The 25,282-nt window shown below is 47.4% G+C and overlaps 1 protein-coding gene across 3 annotated transcripts; it reads left to right on the plus strand.

The window, feature by feature from the left end:
* Positions 1–2,530: 2,530 nt before the first annotated feature.
* Positions 2,531–24,555, plus strand: RMND5B (required for meiotic nuclear division 5 homolog B). Of its 3 annotated transcripts, none has more exons than XM_053566333.1 (10): positions 2,531–3,596; positions 9,810–9,960; positions 16,933–17,078; positions 17,204–17,344; positions 19,132–19,232; positions 19,452–19,618; positions 21,493–21,658; positions 23,576–23,678; positions 23,767–23,921; positions 24,006–24,555. In XM_053566333.1, exons 2-10 carry the CDS (start codon positions 9,822–9,824, stop codon positions 24,067–24,069), a joined length of 1,182 nt encoding a protein of 393 aa, XP_053422308.1. In that variant the 5' UTR covers positions 2,531–3,596; positions 9,810–9,821; the 3' UTR covers positions 24,070–24,555. The 3 variants fall into 3 exon arrangements, with proteins under 3 accessions (XP_053422308.1, XP_053422310.1, XP_053422309.1); XM_053566334.1 differs by lacking the exon at positions 2,531–3,596 and adding an exon at positions 14,592–14,707 and having other exon boundaries at positions 9,856–9,960; XM_053566335.1 differs by lacking the exon at positions 9,810–9,960 and having other exon boundaries at positions 2,532–3,596.
* The last annotated feature ends 727 nt before the right edge of the window (positions 24,556–25,282 follow it).

The raw sequence follows: 25,282 nt of genomic DNA on the forward strand, positions 1-25,282 counted from the left end.
ACCACCACCACTACCCCTAAAAACTCAAAACTGCAGGGTGGCGCCTGTGGCTCAGTCGGTAAGGCGCCGGCCCCATATACCGAGGGTGGCGGGTTCAAACCCGGCCCCGGCCAAACTGCAACCAAAAAATAGCCGGGCGTTGTGGCGGGCGCCTGTAGTCCCAGCTACTCGGGAGGCTGAGGCAAGAGAATCGCTTAAGCCCAGGAGTTGGAGGTTGCTGTGAGCTGTGTGATGCCATGGCACTCTACCGAAGGCCATAAAGTGAGACTCTGTCTCTACAAAAAAAAAAAAAAACTCAAAACTGCAAAGATTAACTGGAGGGAAAGGAGAATAAAGACAGGCTACTACCTGAGAGACTTTATCTACTTAAGACAGCCTTTGTTCACCATGAGTTTCCTCTCCTCAAAACCTCCCAGAACCTGTTTCCACCTCCCCCAGAAGCCCTAGCCCTTCTTTGTTGCTTAAATGCTTTTAAACTGCAATCATCTGCTCCTTATTTGAGTTTCATTTTGTGGGACTCCCGTGCACATGCCTGGTAGCAAATTTGTATGTCTTTTCTTCTTTGAATCTGTCTACTGTCAAGTTTATTCCAGAGACCCAAATTATTGAACCTTCAGAAAATAAAGGGAATGTTTAAAATCCCTCACCTCTGCTTTTTTTTTTTTTTTTGAAACAGAATTTCACTATCTTGCCCTCTGCAGTGCCATGGCCTCACAGCTCCCAGCAACCTCTAACTCTTGGGCTTAAGCAATTCTCTTGCCTCAGCCTCCCAAGTAGATGGGACTACAGGCACCTGCCACAATGCCTGGCTATTTTTTTGTTGCAATTGTCATTGTTGTATAGCAGGCCTGTGCCGGTGATACCACCAGCCTCAGTGTATGTGGCCGGTGCCCTAACCACTGAGCTACAAGCACCAAGCCCCCCCACCCCCCTTTTTAGACAGTCTCACTTCGTCACCCTTGGTAGAGTGCTGTGGCATCAAAGCTCACACCAACCTCAAACTCTTGAGATCAAGTGATTCTCTTGTCTCCCAAGTAGCTGGCATTACAGTTGCCCATGAGATGGGGTCTCACACTTGCTCAGGCTGGTTTTGAACTTGTGAGCTCAGGCAATCCACCCGCCTATGCCTCCCATAGTGCTAGGAATACAGGCGAGATAAAATTCCCCTTAGACTGGCAAAAAGTTAAATAGATTATCACTGAACTAGTGGAGAATAGCTAAATTTCCTCTGCTTTGAAGTAACCTCCCCACCCCACCCCCGCAAATGTTTGTCAATCCCACTGACAAAATCAACTATGTCATAAAACTTAGTGCACATCCTGTGGTACAAAGATAGGCACGTGGGGGGGGGGGACGGCAAAGACAGAGGTTAAAAGGCTCCTGAGGTGGGAGTTCTTGGAGAAGCTCAGCTTCACTCACACCCAGGCCATGGCTCCCAGAGAGGAAGTGGGGAAGTCTGTGGCACCTGTGAGGTCCAGTCTGGAGGTGTCTGGGAGGAGGCCTGAGCCCCTAGGCCCCAGGCAAGGTTCATTCAACTCTCCGCCCCCGCAGCTTCCGTCTAGCCCTGGCCACCCAGGCTCCCAGTGCCTGCCTGTGTCTCAGGGATGCTCCTTTCCAACGCCCTTGCCCGCTCACAGTCCCACTGTGGACAGCCCTCTTCCATGCTGTATTTCATAAGGTTTTTGATCTACGGTTTTGTAGTTTATAAGTGGAAAATACTGGCATCCTCAGAGTATCTCCTAGTACCCACTGTGTTTCCAAATACATGGTGTTGGGGATCAACAGTTAGCTTTTGTCCTAAAAGTGATGCTGGTGGGGTTAAGGGCCTGAGGCAGAATCCACAAATAAACACATGAGATAATTTGAGTAAAGCGCTATTAAAAAAAAAAAAAAGCGGGATTGTGCAAGTGCTATAAAGGAAACAACAAAAAAAAATGTGCAAGGGCAGGGAGTGGGGGAGAGGAGAAGGGGAGGCATGGAGAGTTCCAGGGAAGAGTGGCCAGGAATGAGACCACCCAGAAAAGGGAGCCAAGAGGGGTCTGTTTCTAGTCCTAGTCTGATTCCTGTGGAGGGGCTGGGGGCTCAGTCCAGCTGAGTTTGGGGTCACTGCCTCTTATCTCCTTTGTAGCCCTCACCTTCCCTCCTTAATGTAAATGTACAACCCCCTACTCCCACCTCCTTGCTCCCCAAGAATGACCTACCCAGGGAGCAGGGGGGCAGGGTAGGGTCTCCCCCAACACCAAGCATCTAATTCTGTTGATTATCCAGTAGGCAGACTAAGTATGGGCTTAGAGGCCCAACTGGTCATTTGATAGTCAAAAGAGCATCACGAAGCCATTGCAGTAAAAGTCTTAGTTCCATGCATAGAGCTGTTCCGTGTTGTCTTTACTTGGAACCAGGAGGGGAGCAGGGGCAGCATAATTATCTGAAGTTGGGGGCTTCTGAGCTGGAAGCTGCTGTTACCCCACTTAGAGGATCTGGCCGCCTGTCACTGTCCAGCCAATATGCAGAGACAAGGTTTAGGTTGAAATAAGCTTTATTTTCAGAAGGCCAGCGATTCTGGAGAACACCGAGAGTAACCTCTCAATTCTGTCCTGCCTCAGTTACGATTCTAATAGTTTTCATAATGAGAATACAACCTAGAAAATTTTAACTTAATCTGATAGGAAGTAATATCAAAGCAGTCTTCATTCTAGCAATGCAAAATGTTTAAACAACAGAAAGGTAATTTGCGTTCTAACAAAATAAACGAATCATCCAAGAAAAGATCATCACAGTAACCTTTACCAGTTATCACACATAATTGTCTCTGTGTGACTCCTGAGACACACATGTTCACAATCTTACAACCTTCACTTGATAATCACGGCAGGTGTGCCGGAAGGCTGAGCAGACTAGGTCTAACTGTACTGCTTTGGCTCAGTTTCTCAGACTCTTATCTTGCAGGTCACTTTTCTTGCTTCACCAGGAGGCTGGGCCCCGACTGGACCACCAAGTGGCCAGGCCACCTACCAGAAAAGGAACCCCTGCCAGCCGCGAGCGAAGGGTCCAGTCCTATTGCTTCGAGCCCACAGTGGGCGGGAGGGGGGCTGGGGTCCGGCAGGAACCCAGGGGCGCAGCTTCTGTGGGCGATTCCACTGTAGCCGCACGCAGGAGGGGTAAGGCTCGTGGGACGGCCACCCCTCGGTGAACCGCGAGTGGGTGAGTCCGCACCCACGGTGCCCCCGCCGCGGCTTCCGGTTTGGATGACGTCAGCTCCGGAAGTCGGGGCTGGGGCTGCGGGACTAGGTGAGGCGGAGGAGTGCGGTGGAGGGCGGGGCGCGGCGGCCGGCCCAGGTTGGGGGGAGGCAGTTCGGCCGGCCTCCCCGGCCCTTGCCTTCTCCGGAAGCCCCACCCCCAGACCGACAGAGCCCCGCACCAGTCCGCCCCTGCGCTGTTCTTTTCGCAGTCGTCGGCCCCGGTCCGGGTCGGGAGCTGGAGTTCCACGGACTCACAGGACCCGGACCCAGCCCACCCAGCCCTCGAAAAGGCGCCTCAGCTGAAGGAGTCGCTCGAACTCAGACGTCCTCTCCTAGTGTGACCCGCCGGGGTCAGAGGTAACCAGCTGCGGGCCGGGGGCAGGGCAGGGCGTTTGAACAGGGTCTTTTGAAGGAGAAGTAGTTTTTCAGTCATTTATTTGCACGCTGATGAAACTCCCAGTAGGGGCTGCTGTCCAGGGAGAACGATGTACTTATTCCTCCCTCTGGTTTTGGTTAACGAGAGAAGCAAGATTAGAAACTTCAGAGGTGTATAATAAAAAAGAATAGGGCAACACAATAGGGTAACTGTGTAAGGTGGGACAGAGGCGTCAGCAGCAGATACTATGGTCTAGGAGAGCATCTCTGAAGATACGACATATGCGTCGACACCTGAATAAGGAGCCAGCCATCGGAAGGTACAGGGAAAGAATGTTCCAGGCAGAGGGGACAGCAGTGCAAAGGCCCTGAGGTAGAAATACAATGGTTGTAGTCAAGGGACAGAAAAAAGGCTACTGTGGTTGGAGTATGGCAATTGAGGGGGAGAGCGATAGGAAATGAGGTTGGGGATGGTGCCTGTGGCTCAGAGGAGTAGGGCGCCAGCCCCATATGCCGGAGGTGGCGGGTTCAAGCCCAGCCCCGGCCAAAAACGGCAAAAAAAAAAAAAGGAAATGAGGTTGGGGAAATAGTTGGAGAATACCTCTTATAGAGCCTAAAGGTCATAGAAAGGAGCATGGAGTTTAGAAATATATTGGTGTTGGCGGCGCCTGTGGCTCAAAGGAGTAGGGCGTCGGCCCCATATGCTGAAGGTGGCGGGTTCAAACCCAGCCCCAGCCAGAAACTGCAAAAAAAAAAAAAAAATAAATAAATAAATAAAAGAAAAAAGAAATATATTGGTGTTAAGCAAAGGACTGGTATGTAGAGTGGAGGAGAAGGTGGGTGTTGCAAATGTGTAAGAATTTCATCAGTGAGGGCTGTCCAATTCCCTGTCAGGCAAAGGAGACCTTTCCATGATTTGCACAAACTTCTCTTCTCCCTGCCTGATAAGCCCTCTTGTTTCAGAAAGCTAAAGACTGGGGATAAAATCTACATGCAAGCCTTGGAGGGATTTTTTTTTTTTTTTTGAGACAGAGCCTTAAGCTGTTGCCCTGGGTAGTAGAGTGCTGTGACATCACAGCTCACAGCAACCTCCAGCTCCGGGGCCCAAGCGATTCTCTTGTCTCAGCCTTCCAAATAGCTGGGACTACAGGCACCCTTCACAACGCCCTACCATTTTTTTGGTCAATGTTGTCTTGCTGTTTGGCAGGCCCGGGCTCGATTGGAACCTGCCAGGTCTGGTGTATGTGGCTGATGCCTTAGCCAATTGAGCTATAGTTGCCCAGCCGCCTTGGAGGGATTTTTATATATCACTAACCACTCTTTCTCTCCATCACCAACAGCCCCCTACACCCCTATTTGAACTCAAGCCCTCTAAGCTAAAGGTTAGGAAACACATGCACTGTTTAACCAGCAAATGCGTACTGAGCACCCACTTTGGACCAGGCCTGGGACTGGGGACTGAGGGGCAAGAGATGATGAAAGTAGACTCAGCCCTTGAGCAGCTCACAGACCAATGCAGGGAGACAGTTACTGTGCTGCAGTAGTGAGGACTCAGATGTGTGTGGTATGGGCACCCTTAACAAGTTTGTGAAGCAGAAAAGGAAGCAAGGAGTTTTCATTGAGGGCATCACTGGGAGCTGGGGATTAAACTACAGCTTATGTTCTCCCCATGAAGAAGTGCAGAGCACTCTAGAAATAAGAACTTGTGCAAAAGGAGTGAATGTATAATTGCAAAGGGGTTGTCTGTCAACCTTGGCAGTGTTGAGCAAAAGAGTGACAGGATCTGATGCATGTTTTGGAGAAATCACCCTGGTGGATAATTTCTATACCTTTGAGACCTTGGGGAGGAAGGCTTAGGACCAGTGCACATGAAATCCCAATCATTAGCACTTGTAATTAATCATGTAGTTTGTCAATGACAAACACACTCACACATCCTTGCACCAGGTGAAGATGATCCACTGTGATTCAGGCAGAATGGCTTGCCCAAATTAGCCTCTTGGGCTCTTTGAATATCCAGCTCATTGATTTTATCTTTAATTTTTTTATTGAGCTAATCACATTCCTCAGTTCATGATACATTTGATTGGTCCATGCAAGGTCTTTTTCTCCTTTGTATTATGTATTTCATCTCCATCCCTCCCTTCTCTCCTCAGAGAGGAAACCACTCTGATGTATTTAGTGTATGTCTTTTATTAGCCTTGGTTGTATGTGTATCTTTTAAATTTACGTAAATGGCATTTTGCCTAGATTTCATTTTATTTCTTTTTTCCTCCTCAGTACCATGTTTTGGGATCTTATTGATACTGCTGTGGATATAACCGGAACATAGTTTTGTTTTGTTTTTCTGAGACAGTCTCAAGCTGTCACCCTGGGTAGAGTGCTGTGGCATCATAGCTCAACAGCAACCTCCAATTCTTGGCCTCAAGCAATCCTCTTGTCTCAGTTTTTCTAATTTTAGTAGAGATGGGGTTGCGCTTGTGCTCAGACTGGTCTTGAACTTGTGAGCTCAAGCTATCCACCTGCCTCAGCCTCCCAGAGTGCTACGATTACTTACAGGTGAGCCACCTCACCCGGCCTGGAACATAGTTTCTAAATACTATATAGGTTTCTATAGATGCATCTCCTACAGTTTATTTACTTAACTGAATGGCTCCTCTACTGACAAGGCCCCTAGATTGTTTCCAACTCCTTACCACAACAAACTGTGCCGAGATGAAAATCCTGTATTACTCTCCTTCCTCAGCTTCTTAAATACAATATCGAGATGCCTTTGATAACCTTTGATAACCATGATATCTGTTGGCATCTGACAGGGCCAGACTGTTTGACCTTGCTAAGGTCCAGACCTTTTGTGAGCCATGTTTATTTTTGGTAAATTGAGATTCTAGTTTCCACACACTCTTAGTAAACATTCTTTTCTCTTCTTCTCTTCCCCAGTTGATTGTTCTCACAAGCTCTATGGTTCATTTATTTTTTCTTGTTGTCATTAATGGTTGCTGTACCCTCACTCCAACACAGATATTTGCTGCATGGCTTTCCTGATGAAATTGTGGCCTGTTAAACTAGTCCTTGGCCAGGTGAGGTGGCTCACATCTGTAATCCTACCACTCTGGGAGGCCGAGGCTGAGTTCAGAAGTTCAAAAGCAGCCTGAGCATGAGTGAGACATTCATGTCTACTAAAAATAGAAAAACTAGCCAGGAGCACCTGTAGTCTCACCTACTTGGGAGGCTGAGGCAAGAGAATTGCTCAAGCCTAAGAATTTGAGGTTGCTGTGATCTACAGTGCCATACCCAGGGCAATGGAATGAGATGCTCAAAAAGCAAAAACAAAAAAATTGTACCTGACAGTGCCAATTGCTTGGGAGATGAGGAAGAAGATTAGTGAATGGCTCAGTGTTTGTAGCTCAGTGGCTAGGGCACCAGCCACATACACTGGAGCTGGCAGGTTTGAACCCAGCCCAGGCCTGCCAAACAGTGACAACTACAACCAAAAAGTAGGTGGGCATTGTGGCGGGCACCTGTAATCCTAGTTACTTGGGGGCTGAGGCAAGAGAATCGCTTAAGCCCGAGAGTTTGAGGTTGCTGTGAGCTGTGACGCCACAGCACTGTATTGAGGGCAACATAGTAAGACTCTGTCTCAAAAAAAAAATAAAAAGAAGAGTGGTGAAGTGGGGAGGATCTCAATGGTCACCTTGGACAGAAAGTTCTCTTTATGTTATTGCTCTCTACCCTTCTTTGAGAGACTGCACAACAGGTTAGATGCAGACACTTCAGGACATGGGAAAGCCTGCTCATACCAAATCCTGTAGATGGAAGGATGGCAAGGGCAGTCAACTCTCACCAGCATTTGGGGATTGTCCATGCATTTGGCACCAGAGGCTGCTCTGAAATGGAGGGGATCAGTGCTCAGGGTGGAATTAGACGGGGGCCTCAGTAGTAGGGAGATAGGGCAAGAATCAACTTTCTTTCGGTGGCATAGTGAAGAGGGAAGTTTATGTCACAAGAGAGGTTCTAATCTGGTGGGGGTGGGAGGGCCTCAGACAGATCATTACCCAGTGATCAAAACTGACTTCAGAGGGTGCAAAGTGAGAGGGAGCCAGGTAGAAGCAGGTGCAGGACAGCAGCTAAAGGAGACAACCTCTGAGCTACCTCAGAAGGGATGGGCCAGCTTCTAGAATAGCTTTGGGAGATGAGGGTGATGAAAAGCAGCCCAGGGCGAGGAACCAAGCACAAAGCTATAGAGCAGGCATCTTCAAACTTTTTAAACAGGGGGCCAATTCACTGTCCCTCAGACCGTTGGAGGGCCAGACTATAGTTTTAAAAAAAAAAACTATGGGGCGGCACCTGTGGCTCAAGGAGTAGGGCGCGGGTCCCATATGCCAGAGGTGGCGGGTTCAAACCCAGCCCCGGCCAAAAAAACCAAAAAAAAAAAAAAAAACTATGAACAAATTCCTATGCACACTGCACGTTATCTTATTTTGAAGTAAAAAGCAAAACGGGAACAAATACAATTCACACGGCTTCATGTGGCCCACGGGCCACAGTTTGAGGACGCCTGCTATAGAGAGCAAGGGTTCAGGCTGGCTATAGACACGAAGTGCCATCCATGAGTATGCAGTTTGGGAGGCTGAGACTGGAGCAGTGAGAAGGCCAGTTGGGTCAGCATGGTTGGCAGTTATTCCCTAAGCTGCATTTCCAAATATCAGCCATTCCAGGACTGCCTTCATGGCACATTTCATGGAAGTACCTGGGAAAGTAATTCCACTAAGAGAATGTATATGGAAAATGACCATGTACAATATATGGATTTCTAGTCATTGCCTGTGAGGGCTGTGCGAAGCCTGCTCTCCCTTTTGATTAAAAAGTGAGATGAAGTGAGTAGGGCGCTGGCCCCATATGCCGAGGGTGGCGGGTTCAAACCCAGCCCCGGCCAAACTGCAACAAAAAAAATAGCTGGGCGTTGTGGCGGGCGCCTGTAGTCCCAGCTACTCGGGAGGCTGAGGCAGGAGAATCGCCTAAGCCCAGGAGTTGGAGGTTGCTGTGAGCTGTGTGATGCCACGGCACTCTACCGAGGGCAATAAAGTGAAACTCTGTCTCTACAAAAAAAAAAAAAACCTTTGGGACGGCGCCTGTGGCTCAGTGAGTAGGGCGCCAGCCCCATATGCTGAGGGTGGTGGGTTCAAACCCAGCCCCGGCCAAGCTGCAACAAAAAAATAGCTGGGCGTTGTGGCGGGCGCCTGTAGTCCCAGCTGCTCGGGAGGCTGAGGCAGGAGAATTGCCTAAGCCCAGGAGTTGGAGGTTGCTGTGAGCCATGTGACGCCACGGCACTCTACCGAGGGCAATAAAGTGAAACTCTGTCTACAAAAAAAAAAAAAGTGAGATGAGGCCAGGCATCATGGTTCATGCCTATAATCCTGGCACTCTGGGAGGCTGAGGCAGGAGGACCTCTTGAGTTTAGGAGTTTGAGACCAGCCTGAGCAAGAACAAGGCCCTGTCTCTACTAAAAATAGAAAGATTAGACAGGTGTTGTGACAGACACCTGTAGTCCCAGCCACTTGGAGGCTGAAGCAGGAGGATTGCTTGAGTCCAGGAGTCTGAGGTTGTTGGAAGCTAGGCTGACACCATGGCACTCTAGCCTGGGCAACAGAGTGTGAGACTCTGTCTTTTAATAAATAAATAGGGAGATGAACAAGGATAATAATGAAAAGAGTTTAAAAGAGTAGTTTTCTTGGGCAGCACCTGTGGCTCAGTGAGTAGGGTGCCAGCCCCATATACGGAGGGTGGCAGGTTCAAACCCAGCCCCGGCCAAACTGCAACAAAAAAAATAGCTGGGCGTTGTGGTGGACGCCTGTAGTCCCAGCTGCTCGGGAGGCTGAGGCAAGAGAATAGCGTAAGCCCAGGAGTTGGAGGTTGCTGTGAGCTGTGACGCCACGCCACTCTACCTGAGGGGGGAAAAAAAAAGAGTAGTTTTCTTATCATGGTTCAAAAACTGCCCTCATACCAGCCTGCATCCTCCACTGTGCACCCTAGCTGAAGGAGATGGGAGGCTGTGCACTGCTATGTTAGGGTAAGCAGGGAATTTCTGAGTGTTGGTGTATGACATGGGAATGGTGAGAGGTTGTGGTCCAGGTACCCTCCCCACTCTGTCATCTTGGCTCAGATGGGGCCTAACCCAGCTGACCCTTTCACCAGGCTGAGACCACCATGGAACAGTGTGCATGCGTGGAAAGAGAGCTGGACAAGGTCCTGCAGAAGTTCCTGACCTATGGGCAGCACTGTGAGCAGAGCCTGGAGGAGCTGCTGCACTACGTAGGGCAGCTGCGGGCCGAGCTGGCCAGTGCAGGTGGGTATGCACCCTCACAACTGCCCCACACCAGCTGCCCTGCAGACATTGGAGACCCAAGGCTATATACTGAAAAGGTTCCAGAAGGGTGATGGTCATGGTCAGGATATTGGCACATGCCTCTCTAGGCCTCCTTGAAGGGGAGTAATGGCAACCTAAGCTTTTTTTTTTTTTTTTTGAGACAAACTCTCAAGCTGTCACCCTGGGTAGAGTGCCATGGCATCATAGCTCACAGCAACCTCCAACTCTTGAGCTTAAGTGATCTTCTTGCCACAATTTTTTCTATTTTTAGTAGAGATGGGGATCTTGCTTTTTGCTCAGGCTAGTCTCGAACTTGTGAGCTCAAGCTATCCATTTGCCTCAGCCTTCCAGAGTGCTAGGATTATAGGAATAAGCCATCGTGCCCAGCCTCTAAGCTATTATTTTTATTTTTTTTTTGAGACCAGAGTCCCATTTTGTTGTCCTGAGTAGAGTGCTAGGGCATCACAGCTCACAGCACCCTCAAACTCTTGGGCTTAAGTGATCCTCTTGCCTCGGCCTCCCTAGTAGCTGAGACTACAGGAGCCCACCACAACACCTGCTATTTTTAGAGATGGGGGTCTCGCTCTTGCTCAGGCTGGTCTCAAACCCGTGAGCTCAGGCAGTCCACCAGCCTCAGCCTCCTAGAGTGCTAGTATTACAGGCATGAACCACAACTCCTGGCCCCTCTAAGCTGTTTCTAAAAGCCCAGCAGAAGTTATTAATTTAGGGAGGTGGAGATGAAAGGATCACTTGAGGTCAAGAGTTCAAGGTCAGCCTGGGCAACAAAGCAAGACCCCATCTCTACAAAAAATTTAAAAATTAGCCAGGTGGGCGGTGCCTGTGGCTCAGTGAGTAAGGTGCCGGCCCCATATACCAAGAGTGGCGGGTTCAAACACAGCCCCAGCCAAACTGCAACAAAAAAATAGCTGGTGTTGTGGTGGGCGCCTGTAGTCCCAGCTACTCGGGAGGCTGAGGCAAGAGAATCGCCTAAGCCCAGGAGCTGGAGGTTGCTGTGAGCTGTGATGCCATCGCACTCTACTGAGCATGACAAAATGAGACCTTTTCTCTAAAAAAAAACAAAGGAAAAATAAAATAGGACGGCACCTGTGGCTCAAAGGAGTAAGGCACCAGCCCCATATGCCAGAGGTGGCGGGTTCAAACCCAGCCCCGGCCAAAAATTAAAAAAATAATATAAAATAAAAATTAGCTAGGTGTGGTGGCTTACACTTATAGTCCCAACTACTAACAAGGCTGAGGCAGCAGGAACATTTGAGCCCAGGAGTTTGAGATTGACCTAGGATAAAGCCACTACAGTCCATCCTGGGCAACACAATGAAACCCTGTCTCAAAAATATATGTACATAAAAACTAAAAAAAAAAAAACAAAAACTGGGGGAGGTGAGGTGTGGCACCTGTGGGTCAGTGAGTAGGGCGCCGGCCCCATATACCGAGAGTGGCAAGTTTGAACCCGGCTCCGGCCAAACTGCAACAAAAAATAGCCAGGCATGTAATGGAAGTTTTAGCCACCGCAATTAGGGAAGAAAAGGCGATCAAGGGTATCCATATAGGGTCAGAAGAGATCAAACTCTCGCTCTTCGCAGATGATATGATTGTGTATCTGGAAAACACTAGGGACTCTACTACAAAACTCCTAGAAGTGATCAAGGAATACAGCAGCGTCTCAGGTTACAAAATCAACATTCATAAATCGGTAGCCTTTATATACACCAACAACAGTCAAATTGAAAAAGCAGTTAAGGACTCTATCCCATTCACAGTAGTGCCAAAGAAGATGAAATATTTGGGAATTTACCTAACAAAAGACGTGAAAGATCTCTATAAAGAGAACTATGAAACTCTAAGAAAAGAAATAGCTGAAAATGTTAACAAATGGAAAAACATACCATGCTCATGGCTAGGAAGAATCAACATTATCAAAATGTCCATACTACCCAAAGCAATATATACTTTCAATGCACTCCCTATTAAAGCTCCACTGTCATATTTTAAAGATCTTGAAAAAACATTACTTCGTTTTATATGGAATCAGAAAAAACCTCGAATAGCCAAGACATTACTCAGAAATAAAAACAAAACAGGAGGAATCACACTACCAGACCTCAGACTTTACTACAAATCGATAGTGATCAAAACAGCATGGTATTGGCACAAAAACAGAGAAGTAGATATCTGGAATAGAATAGAGAACCAAGAGATGAATCCAGCTACTTACCGCTATTTGATTTTTGACAAGCCAATTAAAAACATTCAGTGGGGAAAAGATTCCCTATTTAACAAATGGTGCTGGGTGAACTGGCTGGCAACCTGCAGAAGACTGAAATTGGACCCACACCTTTCACCATTAACTAAGATAGACTCTCATTGGATTAAAGATTTAAACTTAAGACATGAAACTATAAAAATACTAGAGGAGAATGCAGGGAAAACCCTTGAAGAAATTGGTCTGGGTGAGTATTTCATGAGGAGAACCCCCCGGGCAATTGAAGCAGCTTCAAAAATACACTACTGGGACTTGATCAAACTAAAAAGCTTCTGCACAGCTAAGAACACAGTAAGCAGAGCAAGCAGACAGCCCTCAGAATGGGAGAAAATATTTGCAGGGTATAACTCTGACAAAGGTTTAATAACCAGAATCCACAGAGAACTCAAACGCATCAGCAAGAAAAAAACAAGGGATCCCATCGCAGGCTGGGCAAGGGATTTGAAGAGAAACTTCTCTGAAGAAGACAGGCGCACGGCCTTCAGACATATGAAAAAATGCTCATCATCTTTAATCATCAGAGAAATGCAAATCAAAACTACTTTGAGATATCATCTAACTCCAATGAGACTAGCCTATATCACAAAATCTCAAGACCAGAGATGTTGGCGTGGATGCGGAGAAAAGGGAACACTTCTGCACTGCTGGTGGGAATGCAAATTAATACATTCCTTTTGGAGGGATATATGGAGAACACTCAGAGATCTAAAAATAGATCTGCCATTCAATCCTGTAATTCCTCTGCTGGGCATATACCCAGAAGACCAAAAATCACAACATAACAAAGATATTTGTACCAGAATGTTTATTGCAGCCCAATTCATAATTGCTAAGTCATGGAAAAAGCCGAAGTGCCCATCGATCCACGAATGGATTAATAAATTGTGGTATATGTATACCATGGAATACTATGCAGCCTTAAAGAAAGATGGAGACTTTACCTCTTTCATGTTTACATGGATGGAGCTGGAACATATTCTTCTTAGTAAAGTATCCCAAGAATGGAAGAAAAAATATCCAATGTACACAGCCCTACTATGAAACTAATTTGGGACTCTCACATGAAAGCTATAACCCAACTACAACTTAACAATAGGGGGAAGTGGGAAAGGGGGGGGTGGGTAGAGGGAGGGGAATCGGTGGGATCACACCTGTGGTGCATATTACAGGGGTATTTGCGAAACTTGGTAAATGTAGAATATAAATGTTTTGGCACAGTAACTGAGACAACGCCGGAAAGGCTATGTTAACCACTGTGATAAAAATGTGTCAAATGGTTTATGAAGTGAGTGTATGATGCCCCATAATCATATCATTGTATACACTTATGATTTAATAAAAAAATTAAAAAAAAAAAAAAAAAAAAAAATAGCCAGGCATTGTGGCAGGCGCCTATAGTCCCAGCTACTCGGGAGGCTGAGGCAAAAGAATCACCTAAGCCCAAGAGCTGAAGGTTGCTGTGAGCTGTGATGCCACAGCACTCCACCGAGGGCCACAGAGTGAGACTCTATCTCTAAAAAAGGAAAAAAAAACAACCAAACCTTCACATAGGCAGCACATACATTAAAATTTGCAAGAATGGCATGCAAATTCATGAAGTGTTCCATGTTTAACAGCCCAAAAAACCCCTTCACCCAGATTTACCCATCTGCTAACACGTTACCATATTTGCTTTATTATTCTCTTGGAAGTTGATGTTACTTCTTAACCATTTGAAAATAAAGACTGGTGGTGCCTGTGCCTCAGTGAGTAGGGCCCCGGCCCCATATACCAAGAGTGGCAGGTTCCAACCCGGCCCGGCCAAACTGCAACAACAAAAAAAAATGGCTGGCGTTGTGTGACCCCCATGGCACTGTACCCGGCACTCCACCAAGGGCAATAAAGTGAGACTCTGTCTCTACAAAAAAAAAAAAGGGAAGAATAAAATAGGTTGCAGATAATGTACACCTTTGCCCTTAAGCCTTCAGTGTGCATTTCCTAAAATCAAAGTATTCTCTTACTTAAGTACAGTATATAATTATTAAAACCAAAAAATGAAACACTGATACAGTATCACCTAATGACTATAATTCACATTCCAATTTTGCCATCATTCCAGAAATTTTAATGAAGCACTTTATTTTGCAGCCTAGCATCCAGTCCAGGTTCACACATTACATTTCATTGCTCATATTTAATCTTTAGTTTTTTGATCTGGGATATTTCCTCCACCTTCATTTTTTATGACATTGACATTTTTGCAGTATTAAGGCCAATAATTTTGCAGAGCATCTCTCAATTTGGATTTGTCTGATGTTTCCTCATCATTCAGCTTTTGTATCTTTGGCAGGATACTTCAGAAATGATGTGTTTCTCAGTGCATCATACAGGGAGACCCAAGATGTCAGTACACTGCATTATTGGTGATGTTCACTTTGATCACTTGGTTAAGACGGCATCTCCTAGGTTCCTCCACTGAAAGTTCCAATTTTTTCTTTGTAATTAATTAATATTTTCATACTATATAAATAAATGTTCCTTTTTTTCTTTTGATAGAGTCTCACTATTGTCGCCCTTGGTAGAGGACTATGGCGTCACAGCTCACAGTAACCTCAAACTCTTGGGCTTAAGCGATTCTCTTGCCTCAGCCTCACAAGGACCTGGGACTAAAGGCGCCCGCCACAACACCTGGCTTTGTTGTTATTGCTCTGTCATTGTTGTTTAGCTAGCCCTGGCCAGGTTTGAACCCGCCAGCCTCAGTGTATGTGGCCAGCACCGTAACCACTGTGCTATGGGTGCCGAGCCAAATGGTCTATCCTTTACCAGATTTCACTCACCAGTTTTAGTATCCATTCGATGATTTTTGCCTGATTCAGTTATACTAAGCTGGGTGATTTTTCCAGCTCTACCTTTTTCTCTGTCATTCTTTATACATTTATTAGTTGGCATTCTACTGTAAAGAAGTTTTCCCTTCTCCTTTTTTTAATCAGTTCACCCTTACATCTGTTCTTATTTTAAGAGTCTTGTGGGTGGCCCCTGTGGCTCAAGGAGTAGGGCGCCAGTCCCATATGCCAGAGGTGGCGGGTTCAAACCTAGCCCCGGCCAAAAATCCAAAAAAAAAAAAAAAAAAAAAGAGTCTTGTGCTTTACCAGCTGGACTAGGCAGGCAAGTACTCAATTCTTATTTTATTCAATAGGTTATATATATATATATATATATTTTTTTTTTTTTTTTGGTAGAGACAGAGTCTCACTGTACTGCCCTCAGGTAGAGTGCCGTGGCATCACACGGCTCACAGCAACCTCTAACTCTTGGGCTTACGCGATTCTCTTGCCTCAGCCTCCTGAGCAGCTGGGACTACAGGCGCCCACCACAACACCCAGCTATTTTTTTTGTTGTTGCAGTTTGGCCGGGGCTGGGTTTGAACCCGCCACCCTTGGCATATGGGGCCGGCACCCTACTCACTGAGCCACAGGAGCCGCCCTCAATAGGTTATATTTTTATTTATTTATTTTTTTGAAATAGAGTCTCACTGTGTCACCCTTGGTAGAGGGCCATGGCGTCACAGCAAACTCAAATTCCTGGGCTTAAGTGATTCTCTTGTCTCAGCCTCCCAGTAGCTGGGACTACAAGCACCCACCACAATACCTGGCTATTTTTTGTTGCAGTTGTCATTGTTGTGTATCTGGCCCAGACTGGGTTCAAACCCACCAGCCTCAATGTACGTGGCTGGCACTGTAACCACTGTGCTATAGGCGTCGAGCCTATTCAATAGGTTATAGTCCTTACATTTAACCAGAAGGAACCCCTTTTTTCCTATGTTTTCTTTTTTTACTTGTGCTGTAATTCACACTCCACTAAGCTCACCCTCTTAAAGTGCAAGTCAGTGGTTTCCAGTATCATTTACAGAGTTGTAGACATGCAACTACCTAATTTCAGATCATTTCCATTACCCCCCCAAAGAAGCCCAACCTATCAACAGTCTCTCATTCTTCCCTCTCAGCCTCTGGCAACTAATAATTTGTCTCTATAGATTTGCTTATTCTGGACACTGTGTGTAAATGGAATGACACAATTATGTGGCCTTTTGTGGCTGTCTCCTTTCATTACACATTTTTATGGTTCATCCATAATAAAGGAGTCAGTATTTCATTCCTTTGTATGGCTGAAAAATATTCCATTGTATGGATGTACTACATTTTGTTTATCTGTAATAGACATAAGAGTTGTTTCTACCTTTTGGCTTTTATGAATAATGCTACTATGAATATTCACTTAAAAGTTTTTGTGTGGGCATCTGTTTTCTATATACCTAGGAGTAGAACTGCTGGATCACATAGTAACTGCATAGTTACACCAAATTTGATGTATCATACAGCACATAAGCTAAAATACTTAATCTACAGTAAGTGCCCAATCATCTTCATTTCATAGCAACCTTCAGTTTTACAGGTGAGGAAATGAAGGCACCAAGAGGGAAAATGGCTTATCCCCCTGGACCAGTTTCACATTATGCAGTTAAAAGTGGTAGGACCTAGAATAGAAACAAGGTATTTTACTCCAGAGTTCAGGGCTACTTCCTGGGCTGTGGGGCTGACATGCAGAATAGATGACACAGACTTAGGTCCACTGCTGAAGCAAGTGCTCAGGCCTGCCTCCTCTGTGTCCTAAGTCATTCCATTTCTCTGCAGCCCTCCAGGGGACCCCTCTCTCAGCCACCCTCTCTCTGGTGATGTCACAGTGCTGCCGGAAAATAAAAGACACTGTGCAGAAATTGGCTTCAGACCACAAGGACATTCATAGCAGCGTGTCCCGAGTAGGCAAAGCCATTGACAGGGTGAGCATGTGGACGAACCCAGGCCCAGGGACAGGAGTACCTTGGAGCTGGTATGTATAAAAAGACTCAGTAGGAGAGCAAGTGAGGGTGCCCGTGTCACAGGGCCCTGTCTCTCCTCTTGCCAGAACTTTGACTCTGAAATTTGCGGTGTAGTCTCCGATGCAGTGTGGGACTCACGGGAGAAGCAGCAGCAGATCCTGCAGATGGCCATCGTGGAGCACCTGTACCAGCAGGGCATGCTCAGTGTTGCTGAGGAGCTGTGCCAGGTACAAGCCAGGCAGGACCTGCCTACTCTTTTTACCTAGTAGATTTTCTAATATTAAGTCCCTGCCATTCTTTTTTTTTTTTTTGTAGAGACAGGTTCTCACTTTATTGCCCTCAGTAGAGTGCCATGGCATCACACAGCTTACAGCAACCTCCAACTCCTGGGCCCAGGCGATTCTCTTGCCTCAGCCTCCCAAGTAGCTGGGACTACAGGCACGCGCCACAATGCCCGGCTATTTTTGTTTGTTTGTTTTAGAAACAGTCTCACTTTGTCACCCTTGGTAGAGTGCCGTGGCGTTACAGCTCACAGCAACCTCCAGCTCTTGGGCTAAGGTGATTCTCTTGCCTCAGCTTCCCGAGTAGCTGGGACTACAGGCACCCGCCACAACACCCAGCTCTTTTTTTTTTTTTTTGAGACAGAGTCTCAAGCTGTCACCCTGGTAGAGTGCTGTGGTGTCACAGCTCAAGCTGTGGTTTCAAGCAACCTCAAACTCTTGGGCTTAAGTAATTCTCTTGCCTCAGCCTCCCAAGTAGCTGGGACTACAGGTGCCTGCCACAACTCCTGGCTATTTTTTGGTTGTAGTTGTCATTGTTGTTTGGCAGTCCCAGGCTGGATTCAAATCCACCAGCTCCAGTGTATGTGGCTGGGGCCCTAGCCACTTGAGCTACCGGCGCCGAGCCTACGTCCCTGCCATTTTTTTTTTTTTTTTTTTAAAGACAGAGTTTCACTTTATGACCCTCTGTAGAGTGCTGTGGCGTCACACTGCTCACAGCAACCTGCAACTCCTGGGCTTAGGTGGATTCTCTTGCCTCAGCCTCCCAAGTAGCTGGGACTACAGGCGCCCACCACAGTGACTGGCTATTTTTTTGTTGCAGTTTGGCTGGAGCCAGGTTTGAACCCACCACGCTCAGTATATGAGGCTGGCGCCTTACCGATGGAGCCACAGGCACGGCCCAGTCCCTGCCATTCTTTATTTATTTATTTATGTATTTTTTATTAAGAGAAATACACATAGAATAGAGACATTTTCTTTCTTTCTTTTTTTTTTTTTTTTTTTAAGAGATAGAGTCTCACTTTGTCATCCTTGGTAGAGTGCTGTGGCATCACAGCTCACAGCAACCTCCATCTCTTGGGCTTAGGCGATTCTCTTGCCTCAGCCTCCCAAGTAGCTGGGACTATAGGCGCCCACCACAACGCCCACACTATTTTTTGTTACAGTTTGGCCAGGGCCAGGTTTGAACCCACCACCCTCAGTATATGGGGCTGGCACCCTACTCACTGAGCCATAGGCATTGCTCCCATGCCATTCTTTTAATAAATTTATTTCAGAAAGGAAATCAATGCCCCTGCTATAAGTAAAAAGTAACTCCAAGAACATACCTGATGAAAAGTGAAGTTACTCATTTCTAGTAAGAGGTGGTTGCCAGCTGGGGTTTGAGCTAAAGTAGCACTTGTTAGGTATTAGATACATAGTGGCAGTAAAAGTAAAGGAGACTTTCCCTAATGTAATTAGGCGGATAGAAAAGGAACAATTCTCTCACTATGCCACTGAGCAGGAGCCTGAGGACTATCTCCAGTGCTCTGTGGTGGGGTGGTTTGCAGTCTGCACTCCAAGGAACTGAGATGGGACTAAGGGGCCAAGTGGCTGGCAGGAGACCACAGCACCTCACACAAAGCCTGGCACTCTCCAGCCTGTCTTTGGTGGGTGAGGTCTTATGTGCATAACAGAACATTAGAAACACTATCTCTAGTGGTGAGATCTCTCTCTCTCTCTCTCTTTCCTTACAGGAATCAACACTGAATGTGGACCTGGATTTCAAGCAGCCTTTCCTGGAGTTGAATCGAATCCTGGAAGCTCTGCATGAACAAGACCTGGGGCCTGCGTTGGAGTAAGCAGGCCCTTAGGTGGGCCAGCGGTGCTCTGCTCACACCTCCTAGTGCATAGGGCTTGTCTGTGGTCTTCAGTTTCCCCAGATGTACTTGATGTACCTCCAGCGACCCAAGGGCCTGATAACAGGCCTCGGGGCCCTCCTCTTAGGTCCTGGTTCTGCCAACATCTTTCCTTAGCCTCCACCAGCTCCACACTAAACTGGCCCTTTTCTTCCCAGATGGGCTGTCTCCCACCGGCAACACCTGCTGGAACTCAACAGCTCTCTGGAGTTCAAGCTGCATCGATTGCACTTCATCCGCCTCCTGGCAGGTGGACCTGAGAAACAGCTGGAGGCTCTCAGCTATGCCCGGCACTTTCAGCCCTTTGCTCGGCTGCACCAGCGGGGTGAGTGCCTAGGGTACCAGGGTTGGTGCTGGTTGGCCCATCAGATGTCTGGATGTGGCAGGTTGTATCAGGTTGCCAGTTACTGTGCCCAGGTGGGACTTTTACTCTAATGTGTCTCTCCACTCTAAACACCTCTGTGATTCCACATTGTGTCCCCAAGTACCCCCAAACTCAAAGCTCTAAATCTTTCACCTCTGCCATACCTTTTTATCTCCACCTCAGACCACCATGGGTCCCCAGTGCCTGCTGTGTACCACACCACACTCAAACATGCCATGCCTACTCACACTGTGCTGCCTCCCACATGCCTTCTCCACCTGGACACCTCTAGAGCGTCCTTCTTAGCCCTTTCTTCACACTAGGATTTTCAGACCTATAATTTGAGTCTCATCTTTGAGATACTCACCATTAGTAACTCATATTGTTACTAACTTCATATAAATATATATGAAAGGCCGGTCGTCATGGCTCATGCCTATAATCCTAGCACTCTGGGAAGCTAAGGCTGGTGGATTGCTTGAGCTCAGGAGTTCAAGACCAGCCTGAGCAAGAGCAAGACCCCATCTCTACTAAAAACAGAAAAACTGGCCTGCCTGTAGCTCAAGCGGCTAAGGCGCCAGCCACATACACCAGAGCTGGCAGGTTTGAATCTAGCCTGGGCCTACCAAACAAGCAGCTATAACCAAAAATGGCTGGGTGTTGTGGCGGGCGCCTGTAATCCCAGCTACTTGGGAAACTGAGGCAAGAGAATCACTTGAGCCCAGGAGTTTGAGGTTGCTGTGAGCTGTGATGCTACGGCACTCTACCCAGGGCAACAGCTTGAGGCTGTGTCTCAATAAATAAATAAATAAATAAAAATAGAAAAACTAGCTGGCCGTTGTGACAAACACCTGTATAGTCTCAGCTACTCGGGAGGCTGAGACAGGCAAGAGGGTCTCTTAAGCCTACGAGTTTGAGGCTGCTGTGAGCTATGACGCAACAGCACTTAACCCCAGGGTGACTGAGTGAGACTATCTCAAATAAATATGAAAACCATGCAGTTTTTTTTTTTCATTCACTCTTTTTAAGTTTTATTTATTTTTTGGTTGCAGTTTGGCCGGGGCTGGGTTTGAACCCGCCACCCTCGGCATATGGGGCCGGCGCCCTACTCACTGAGCCACAGGCGCCGCCCCACAGTTTTTTTTTTTTTAATAAGACAAAGTCTCACTATGTCGTCCTTGTAGAGTGCCATGACGTCACAGCTCACAGCAACCTCAAACTAATCGGCTTAAGCAATTCTCTTGCTTTAGCCTCGCAAGTAGCTGGGACTACAGGCACCTGCCACAATGTCCGGCTATTTCTTTGTTGCAGTTGTCATTGTTTAGCTGGCCTGGGCCAGGTTCGAACCTGCCAGCCTGGGTGTATGTGGCCGTTGCCCTACCCACTGAGCTACAGGCACTGCCCAAGCAGTGTTTTCAAGGTTTAACTAGATAGTGCTGCCTCCTAAATGCTTTGAACCTGGGATCTGCTCTGAAGGGGACATTAGCTACCATGAGAGAACATAGAGATTAGTGCCAACTTGAGTATTAATTGCTCCTTGATGCAGTGGGAAGGATTCAAAGAAAACCAAAAAAAAAAGAAATCACCTTCCTATGCCATTCTGGGTCGATGATGCCTATACTTGTCACGGCATTACCCAGTCTGGAGACTTCACCTCCCCACTGGATTTTAGAGAATCAGTTTTGCCTGAGGGCATTTCACTCCCTGCACAATCTGGGCCAGGGCCCTGGGGCTCAGCCTGTTTCATAATACCGTGCTTTGCAGTCCTGCTGCCCCTTCGGGGATGGACCCAGAGCCCCTGCACCCCCTGAGCTGCCGCCCTGGTTGCCTTATAGAGATCCAGGTGATGATGGGCAGTCTGGTATACCTGCGGCTGGGCTTAGAGAAGTCACCCTACTGCCACCTCTTGGACAACAGCCACTGGGAAGAGATCTGTGAGACCTTTACCAGAGATGCATGTTCCCTGCTGGGACTTTCCGTGGAGTCCCCCCTCAGCATCAGGTACAACCCAGTCCAGTGAGAGCAACACAGGTGGGAGAGTAGAGAGGGAAATATTCTCCCAGGGCTCTACCACATGCCAGGAACAGTGCTCAGTGCTTTCACAGACCTAACCTGTTTCTGAGGTTGAAGGAACAGATTAGGAAGAGTCATGGCCTGAGGTCACTACACAATGGCAGGGCCATGGTTGCCATTTTGTTGAAAGGTCTGTTAGATGAGGTCCCTGCCTCTCCTGTATGTCACTCCAGATCCCTGCAAGACCTTCCCACCTAACCTCTGCAACACACCTTCCTCCCAGGCTTGTCTCTCAAACACTACTTCCCTTCAGGGAGATGTGTGTCACTGAGTACCAAGTATTTTTTTTTTTTTTTGTAGAGACAGAGTCTCACTTTACCACCCTCGGTAGAGTGCCATGGCCTCACACAGCTCACAGCAACCTCCAACTCCTGGGCTTAAGGCGATTCTCTTGCCTCAGTCTCCCGAGTAGCTGGGACTACAGGCGCCCGCCACGACGCCCGGCTATTTTTTGGTTGCAGTTTGGCCAGGGCCGGGTTTGAACCCGCCACCCTCGGTATATGGGGCCGGCGCCTTACCGACTGAGCCACAGGCGCCGCCCTGAGTACCAAGTATTTAGCATTATTGTTTGGCCATCTTCCTCACAGGAATGTTCTCTCTCAACTTCACAGCACCCCCGGGAGTCAGAGGTACTGGTATCCTCATTTTACAGAAGAAAAAATGGAGGTTCAGGATGTGAACTCACTTGAGCCTAGGACCTCAAGGAATAAAGGGCACACTTGGACCTGACCTCAGAGCCACACACTCTATCACAGTGCATATTTGTCATAGTATATTTTACATAGACTGGTTATGGGGGTCTCACATTCTACCCCAGTATGTATTTTTTGGGGGTTTTTTTGTTTGTTTGTTTGTTTTTTGCATTTTTTTGGCCAGGGCCGGTTTTGACCCACCACCTCCGGCATTATGGGGCTGGTGCCCTACTCCTTTGAGCCACAGGTGCTGCCTCCCCAGTATGTATTTTAGATACCAAATTAAGAACGGTACTTCTGGCTCGGTGCCTGTGGCTCAAATGGCTAAGGCGCCAGCCACATACACCTGAGCTGGCGGGTTCGAATCCAGTGCCAAACAACAATGACGGCTGCAACCAAAAAAAATAGCCAGGCGTAGTGGCGGGCGCCTGTAATCCCAGCTACTTGGGAGGCTGAGGCAAGAGAATCACTTAAGCCCAGGAGTTGGAGGTTTCTGTGAGCTAAGATGCCATAGCACTCTACCCAGGGTGACAGCTTAAGGCTCTGTCTCAAAAAAAAAAAAAAAGAACGGTACTTCTCAGCAAGAACACCATCAGAACTTTAGATAGATGATGGTGTTGTGCAGGACTGCCCTGTGCAATGTAGGATATTGACCACTGGAGGCTCCCTACCCTTAAGCAATCATTCTTCTCTTTCAAGAGAACTGATCTTCCCCCCTACTTGTTTTTTTTAAGATGAGTATCACTCTGTTGTTCCCAACAGAGCCTCCCAAAGTGATGTGATTACAGATGTAAACCACCGTGCACAACCCTCCTTCCATTTTTAAATGTTCTACTTGATAGCCACTGTTGTAGCTAACAGAGCAGGATAGAGCCCTTTAGAGCTGACTGCTGTCTTCCAGTCACACCAATGACTGTTCAGTAGTTTGGATGAGCAGACATCTGCCCCTGGAATGTGCTTTTGTCTTTTCCATAAGTTCTCAAATTTGGGGGTACATGAGAATGACTCTTTAGAGTTGGACATATGTATGTGGCATCTTATGAACAGTGAGGGATTTTTCTAGGGCTGATTTGACCTTATGCCACTTTAGAATCCCATCTGAAGTCCCATGCTGTGATATGAGCCACTCCAGCCTCTGTACTTTGTTTGGCAGTTTTGCCTCTGGCTGTGTGGCGCTGCCCGTGCTGATGAACATCAAAGCTGTGATCGAGCAGAGGCAGTGCACTGGGGTCTGGAGTCATAAGGATGAGTTACCGGTAAGACATGACAGAGGGAGGTGCAGGCAGAAGACACTGAGGACAGCCATGACAGGAAGTGGAACTGACCCCTTTGCTGGCCTCCTAGATTGAGATCGAACTGGGCATGAAGTGCTGGTACCACTCGGTGTTTGCTTGCCCCATCCTCCGCCAGCAGACGTCGGATTCCAACCCTCCTATCAAGCTCATCTGCGGCCATGTTATCTCCAGAGATGCACTAAACAAGCTCATTAATGGAGGAAAGTAAGTTCCCTGTGCTCTGCTCCATCTTGGTTGGGCTCTCCTGCTCCCAGCCTTAAGATGTTCTTGGTTCTCCTCCCTTTACAGGCTGAAGTGTCCCTACTGTCCCATGGAGCAGAACCCAGCAGATGGGAAACGCATCATATTCTAATTTTTGCCTGGAACTTTGTTAGAAGGGGTTTTTCACCCACCAGCCTTGGTCTGTCTTGGTAAGGTGGGTGGCTCCAGTGGACTTGGTTCATTTTAGGGCACCTGGCTGATGAGTGCTACCATGGCAGAGCCTGAGGAGGGAGATGACCCAGCCCACATCTGGCAGCTGGCTCCTTGGCTGTAAGGAAGGGGAGATGCTGGTTCTGTGTTCCTGCTCAGTCTCTTCCTGTTTATATTTGCCCTTGACTTAGTAGCAAATGATGGAGTACCAAAGTATTTGGCCTTTCTGCCCCTTCCCTCAGCCGTGCCTCTTATTGCCATGCCAATGCTTGTCCACTCCTGCCCAAGAATGTCAGCTGTGACCCTCTTCCTTCCCCTATATGGCCCCAACTGTATGTATCCATTTCCCACTGTAAATAGCTAGTTAGAACCAAATGCCATTGTTTCATAACTTTGAGCAACAAATATATTCACTGTCCTTCTCCTAGCCAGCCATTATCTTCACTGTGACAAATCATTACTACACATCTACTGCACACAGGTACTGGGCATGGCCAGGCAGAGGCTGCAGGCAAGAATGTAGCTGGCCAACAACACCCAGGCAGAAAGAACCTAACTTGCAACCCTGATTGGAGGAAAAACTTGGAAAATGTCGGGTCCCAGGCGAAATGCTTTTACAGATACATTACAGAGATCAGTATAAGGGGATTTAGGAAGATGAAAGCCCCTGCAAAACAGGACTTACAGCTTGGAAAGAAAACAGCTTGGAATTTACACCAGATCTACCTCTCAAGCCTAGGGCCTCTCCAGTTTATTCCAGGGTGCTTGAAGCTTAAATGTTATGTTTCATAAGTCTTGTCTGGGGCCTATGATAGTAGGAAAGGACCTCAAGTCTAAAATATTTGAAGGGCTAGGTACAGTGGCTCATGCCTGTAATCCTAGCACTCTGAGAGGCCGAAGTGGGTGGACTGCCTGAACTCACAGGTTTGAAACCAGCCTGAGCCAGATTGAGACCTCGTCTCTAAAAAACAGCCGGGCATTGCGGCAGGCACCTGTAGTCCCAGCTGTTTGGGAGGCTGAGGCAAGAGAATTGCTTGACCCCAAGAGTTTGAGGTTGCTGTGAGCTATGACATCAGGGCACTCTATCAAGGACAACAAAGTCTCAAAAAAAGGGTGGGTGGGTGGGTGTCAGGCTCACACCTGTAATCCTAGAA

The sequence above is a fragment of the Nycticebus coucang genome, chromosome 17 (assembly GCF_027406575.1).
Source record: "Nycticebus coucang isolate mNycCou1 chromosome 17, mNycCou1.pri, whole genome shotgun sequence".
NCBI lineage: Eukaryota > Metazoa > Chordata > Mammalia > Primates > Lorisidae > Nycticebus > Nycticebus coucang.

Bases quoted from the DNA above. Each gene is read 5' to 3' on its own strand.
- RMND5B (XM_053566333.1), top strand. From the start codon at position 9,822: ATGGAACAGTGTGCATGCGTGGAAAGAGAGCTGGACAAGGTCCTGCAG. The intron at 17,079-17,203 runs GTGAGCATGTGG...TCCTCTTGCCAG, and splicing joins TAGGCAAAGCCATTGACAGG to AACTTTGACTCTGAAATTTG. The intron at 23,679-23,766 runs GTAAGACATGAC...CTGGCCTCCTAG, and splicing joins GTCATAAGGATGAGTTACCG to ATTGAGATCGAACTGGGCAT.